This window comes from Fragaria vesca, linkage group LG2, assembly GCF_000184155.1.
Source record: "Fragaria vesca subsp. vesca linkage group LG2, FraVesHawaii_1.0, whole genome shotgun sequence".
Lineage (NCBI taxonomy): Eukaryota > Viridiplantae > Streptophyta > Magnoliopsida > Rosales > Rosaceae > Fragaria > Fragaria vesca.
In genome coordinates, this window is record NC_020492.1 from 31,471,577 (window position 1) to 31,478,222 (window position 6,646).

At 34.8% G+C, this 6,646-nt stretch overlaps 1 protein-coding gene across 1 annotated transcript; it reads right to left on the minus strand.

Annotated features, from left to right (window-relative positions):
* Positions 1-506: 506 nt before the first annotated feature.
* LOC101296354 (MATE efflux family protein 1-like) lies at positions 507-5,052 on the minus strand. The gene is made up of 12 exons (XM_004293128.1): positions 4,923-5,052; positions 3,302-3,511; positions 2,989-3,179; positions 2,710-2,845; positions 2,511-2,607; positions 2,297-2,397; positions 1,952-2,115; positions 1,450-1,521; positions 1,246-1,362; positions 1,052-1,147; positions 655-776; positions 507-549 (listed from the first exon to the last, which is right to left on the minus strand). Exons 1-12 carry the CDS (start codon positions 5,050-5,052, stop codon positions 507-509), a joined length of 1,479 nt encoding a protein of 492 aa, XP_004293176.1.
* Between the last annotated feature and the right edge of the window lie 1,594 nt (positions 5,053-6,646).

The following is a 6,646-nucleotide window of genomic DNA, read 5'->3' on the forward strand; positions in this document are numbered from 1 at the left end:
GAGGTAGTCACTAAAATGAGTATAATTCGGCTATGGTAGGCCATCATTTTATGAACCACAATATGGTGATTTTTTGTTTGTAATATGGTAATTTCAAAGTAATTTATGAAGTGTCTAGTTAAAAAGGTAAAAAAGGAAAGAAAGGAAAATTCAACTCCTCCTCATAGTCTCACTTCACCTCACCACACAGTAGCGCCTCTACGTATTGCAGCCTAAACTGGTTTTAGTAGCTCGACTGGGCATTGTCATCGTCGACTATGTTTAGAACTTGCTATTCATTGGCTCATTGCCTTCAATGGTCCAATTTGAACAATTATGACAGTTGGTCATTCTAGGCTTATTAAGATGAAAAACAAACTAATTGATTACCGTTTTTTTCTTTGGTAATGAAGTACTCTAATAGAGCTTTCTAGAATTATTTCAGTACTAATTTATGGTCTAAATATGATGTTGCAACTACTGAAATCAATAAAAAATCTGGAAGCCTAAAGTGAATTGAGAGTCACTTAGGTCCTGAGGAATTGCCATGGTCCTGTTCCTGTCCCTATCCTGCATTTGGATAGCAAAGTAGATAGCAAATTCAGTCAGGTTGAAGCTCATAATTTGTGTATCCATGTTACACATGCATACTACAAATTCCTATTTAAAATGTACCTCCAGAATCCAGCAAATGAACGCAAACTCATATAGATGGTTAGTGCAACCCAGATGCCAATGAATCCACTTGTGTAGGAGAGAATAAACAGGAATATGATGCTGACAATAGCCACCAAAACCTAGAGAGAGAAGAATGATGACCATCGATCAACTGTACTATCCAAATGAATTGCACCGGTATCGTTTAGCTTAAACAACAAACATATTGATGACATCAAAACACATTTTAGTTCCGTATTGTTTGAACACATTGTAGTTTCAGACTATGAAGCCATCAATGCCTCACTTAAATTTTTGTTTATCAACGATATACATTTTAGTAGATAAGACTTTAAAAAAAAATGATGACTGCACATCAAAAATTATAATGCAAGAAAGGGGGTAGAAGACTTGCCATAGAAAGTGCTGCATATGCAAAATCAGAGGCTCCAAAGTTGACGCCGTCAAAAACAAATGCCAATGCATTGATAGGTTGAGTGGCAGCAACAAACTGGTTTTGATTGGACGACAGTTAACCCATAATGTCATTTGGAATCTAAGGAATATAAGCAGAAATATTTTTCTCTATTCTGATACAAGAGGACTTACAGGTATTCCTATGCTAATAAGATGCAGGACATTGACATCTTTTGTAAATAACCTTGCTCCATACTGCAACCCCACTCCGAGCAGGAATGCGAGTATCAACCCCAAAGCCAATCCTAACTGCAATTGAAATGTATGGAAATTTTAGAAAAATGATAATTATCATATAGTTAACTTACAATATATCTACATTATTATTAAAAAAACCTGTAATACTCGGGCAGCAGTAACTGCAGCTTTGTCATGGTCGTTCTTTGCAAATGCACTTGCAAGTATTGCCTGAAAGTACATATGAATCAACTAGCATCAAGTCAGTCCATAAAACAAGAAATTTAAACATTGAGATAGCTATTTGCGCATAAACACACTTATCAACTAAGTTTGCATATTCTTGATTTCTAAACAAAACTATGCAATAATCAGCATTATAAATATATATGTGTGCATATATTATGTCTAATGTGTGTCACAATTGCTCTGCAGCTATATGTCAATATGTCCACTGGCTGTTTTACTACACTACTATGTTCAGTTTTTTTGAAAATTATCATAATTCAGCAGTCACAAAGCTCAAATTAGCTTTATGAGCAAATTAAGGAGAATTAGATAGTTCACAATGCGTTTTGATGAGATACATGTACTTAAAACTAAAATGAAAGTGTAATTCCAGTTGTTTCATTCATTAAAGAAATAAGATTTTATTTATAACCTGTCCTGCAACAGCTAGTCCATCAGCCAAAAGAGATGTTGCCAACCAAACTTGCAAGCAGACCTGAAATGCAGCCATGGCTATCGGTCCCTGGCGTGCAGACAATGATGCAGCCAGAGTCACACAGAATGTAACCGCAATAACCCTCATTAATAATAGAAACCCTGAAGTCATGAACAAAAGACTAATGGAGTATCAATTACGTACGCGTAATGCTAAATATCTGCTAGAAATATCAATTACTGAAGCTCCTTAATATAGAGACAGGGTGAAAAGAAATATAAAAAACGCGCTATCTCACTATTTTCCCAATCACCACTATTTACTTAAGAATTGAATCCTCACCATTTTTAAGAAATCGACCAAATTGGAGATGTTTAGCACTTGGGGGTATGAGATCAACTTGAGCCATTAATCTCAAAAAGAGGATGATGCACATTAAGTACCTGTAATGACCATTGTAGCAATTAGAGGCAAGGTGACACACGATATACCATTTTAGGAAAGTCAAGAAACAGAACATACATTAGTAATGGAGCATAATTTTATTAAAACTTACTGAGATATAACATGAGCTATAGCTGCGCCGTTCACACCAAAACGAAAGACAAATATAAAAATTGGGTCTAAAATTATATTTGTTGCATCTCCTGCCACTATAATTGAACAAATAGTTTGTAAATTAGAACAAGCAGGACCATGTAATAATATAAAATACAACAGATTATGTAATAACCTAAAGCTCCACTAGGGCATACCAGTGGCATGTAAAGGAGTTTTTGTATCCTTGAACCCACGGAAGACTCCTTGCATAGCCAATGAAAGAAGAACTGCAGGAGCACCGAGCGACCTCAACATCAAGTACTGTTGTGCTGGCTTTAGCATTGGGGAATCCTGAATAACAACGACCTCTTTCTCTTAATATTTTTATAGAAACATATTCAGGACTTGGTGAAAGAAAACATTAAGTCAACCAGTACATTTAAATCTAAAAGGAATTCTAGAGAAGCTTAGTTATCTTGGCAAAAGGAACTTACTGAACCGACTCCCATAAAGCTCAATAGAGGTTTTGCTCCAGATATGAGGAATATGGCTTGAATAAATCCAAGAATGCCACCAATGACCATTGCTGATGATGCTGATGGGATATACCTTTTTTTCTGACCGGTTGTGACCGTATCGAAGCTTACATTAACCAACTTTGAGTTGTATGCATTCTTACCAGTATCTGATGAAGAAACAAGAACAAATGAAAACACTATTATGTAATAGGTAGTAGAGGCTTAGTAAAAGAATATAGTGTAAATGCATACGGATTAATTGTATAAAAAAGGAGGATGAATTTTATACCAGTTTCTGGTAGCAACTGTTTAGTTTCTCCATTTGTTGGTGAATCTGACTCCAGGTGAATATTCTCATTTGATTCAAGTCTTACTCTTCCAATGGCGTCTTCTTCAGCAACAAAAGAGGTTGTGACACTAACAAGTGGAAATATTGCGATTCTTGATACTTGATTGAACAAAGCAATTGATACTCCTACTGCAGCAAGCTCCACTGAACCTTTAAACATTAACAAACCTTGATTGACAAAAGATCATTGATATGGTTCAGTTTAAACTAACCACATGGAAAAGAAAACATTCCTTGGAAGGTTAACATATATACAAATAGGCTTTACTTTGTCATTTCATTTCAGTATATAGTTGCAAAGATTAAGGTCGATGAAGTGTTAAATAATCTACAAATATGAACCAGGCTCTGGTGATGCTTCCTGTTATCTATGCTTTTGTCCAAATCAAAGCATTGCTCATACGCAGAGGGAGATTATGGACGAGATAGAAACTTATGGGAGTGTTTAAAAATAATATATGGAGCTTAAACAAAAGTTTATGTCTAATTTGAATACTAATACATCCACCAATTTTGATACTATATGAGCAATGCTTCTAGGTTATGTTCCAGATGTACCTCTTTTGATGGAATGCAGTAATTCGAGTCTTCAATTATGTAGTTGAATTTGGATCATGCACTTCAATGTTCAATCACCCTTTAGTCATCCTATTATTGTTATTCTTAATTTTTTAATGAAGGCAAGCTATCAAAATGTTTGTTTTGATCATCAGGTTTATAACCGAGCCATGACTGTATAATCATAGGGTGCTAGCTGCTCCATTACCTTTCAAGTTACTCCACAATTTCAGGGTTTCGATCATTGGCTGAATTATCATCAAATGATCAAGCTTCAACTTCTATACATAACTTTATATTATCCGTTCACATTTAAACTTAGTTTTTTAAACCCGCAACTAGTGATCAACAGAAACTAAATTGATAAACTTAGAGTTAACTAAAGTAGCAAGATTGATGTGTTGTTAATGTCTACTATGGAGAAAACGCACTTGCATAAAACATATGCATTGGATGTCTGCCTTATCTTGATAAGTCTTGTTTCTGACTCAACTCTATTGATGGATGACATTGACTGAGTTCCCAAAATTGGAGCGGTTTGTGTAGATATTTAGTTTTATTCGGTGAATCTCTTTATGAAAAACTTATTTTACAAGTTAGTAATTAATTGGTTAACAGATAAGTATCATAGCCACGATAGTTATGCTGGCCATATTTACACTTCTCCTGGAGAAACCATGTTCTAGTGATTTATATCAAGTTTATACTTTTAGCAGCAAATCTGTTATAGTAACATTAACGAACTAGTGTACAAACATCATAACATGCACTAAATGTTTCCGGAACAAATGATACACTGGAACTACTTTTTGGTTAACTTCAGTGACATGATTTGTGGTTCTCCTAAGGGTTCAGAAATTAGACATATTCTATACATTGCTATCAAATTGAGCATTTGTGACCAAGCAGCAGACATACCGAATTAAAAAGACCAAGCAACAAAACAGTAGCAAATCCGAATTAGAACTTACTCGAGATGGAAGGGCTTTTACAAAATAAGTACCTAGTTGTCCAATGAATGCTGTGTCGATTAAGGATGCAATTGGATCAGCTGTCAATGCTAGTGCTGCAGGCAATGCAATTGTCGCTATTTCTAAACCCAATTCGTCCAAGTTAAAAACATATCTGCCCATCATAGCACAAAGAATCCAAGCATTATATTAGATCCTAATTAAATATATTCATTTTTTGATCAGTAATCTATCAATGGTATATTGGAAACAGAGAGGGCAAAAGTATGAAAGTAAAAGCTATGTTGGCTTAAAAAGATACATTTCATTGTTTTGTAGCAAATACATGAAAGTCTTTCACAGCATGAAAAGAAAAGGAAAATGCGTAAAGTCAGAACATTACCTGATATCCTTAAAGAAAATGAAGGTAGTCTTATTGTTTTCATTCATATATGATCCTTCATTTTCTTCAGCCATCAGTTCGAAACCAGCTAGAATCGCTAAGTTGTTTTCCTCGTTGGAATGGTTACGAATCAAGTTGCATTTGGGGGGAAGGGGGGAGGGGCAAAATTTTGAATTCACCAAACTCAGCTCCAAATCCTGCCAAATACATTGCATTGTCATTAGCTTCATTGCTTACAAACCCAATATATTCAATTTAAGGAACATGATAACCATGGTTAATAAAGTCTCTAATATGGTGAAACAGAATGCATGAATTGAAAGTAATTTAATTAGCCCATTATCATGTAGATATATAGGGATTATTTATACAATAGCCAGAGAAGAATCATTACATTCTTGCTCTCATCTTCTAAAACCTTGGAGTTCAAAGTATATCAAAATAAAGTCTTTCTAATTAAGAGTCCCACAAATAAAGGAAATGCCTGAATTTGTTATTGGTATACAGGGTTGATGATCATATATAGACATGGATATATACTAGTATGTTTATAAACACGAACATTTCAGGACTAAAACTCAAACATTTCAGGTTTGCAATATGAAAACCATTCATAAAAGCCAAAGTAGAGAAGAGAAAGGCAAGGGGTCATTCACCTTGATCACCAACGTGAAAGAATATCTATGTATGTCAAGTGAAGAAGAATACCCAGTATGGAATTTGGCTTTGATTAAACTTAATATTGAAAGAGCCAAACTTTATTCTCTCCAGCTTTTAAACCTCTGGAAAAAGGCGTCTCTCTCTCTTTGTTTCACCCTGTCAAAGACATTCACAGCAAAAAGATACCAACCATTCACAACCTATGACGAACATTTAGTATACAAGAGTTTTAGAGAGAAAGCAACCATTAATTCTTAGTTTCTTACCAACCTCATGTTCTTATAAACTGACTGGTTTAAAACTTGAAATTGCTATAAATAAAATTAGAAAGTAACTCAGAATTTCTAACCATACATGAAAATAGTTTGCTGCAATAGCTATTATATCCTTATCATCATCGAGTAGTGGCCAAATCTGGGCAAGATGTGGGCACGTGTAACCGATTAATGTGGGTCTGCAAACCACTTTTTGTGGAAAGATTGCAACCAAAACCGAATAAGGCAATTGGATAGTGTTGTCAGTGGCTTTTATATAAGAAATTAGCTGCAACTATCTGAAGATAAAGACTGAAAGTGATTCGTTGTGGTTATAGAATAAAGCCAAGTGTGATTGTCCATTGTTTTCATGCGCTACTACGTATTAATATGACCAGCAATTGGAGGTTAAAGATCATTGTTTTTTACTGCACCGTAACAAACATCTTTTATAGTTTTA

Coding starts and splice junctions, on each gene's coding strand:
- LOC101296354 (XM_004293128.1), bottom strand. CDS start 5,052: ATGGGCAGATATGTTTTTAACTTGGACGAATTGGGTTTAGAAATAGCG. Junction 2,846..2,988: donor GCTTTATGGGAGTCGGTTCA/GTAAGTTCCTTT, acceptor GTTGTTATTCAG/GATTCCCCAATGCTAAAGCC. Junction 2,116..2,296: donor TGGTCGATTTCTTAAAAATG/GTGAGGATTCAA, acceptor TCATGACTTCAG/GGTTTCTATTATTAATGAGG.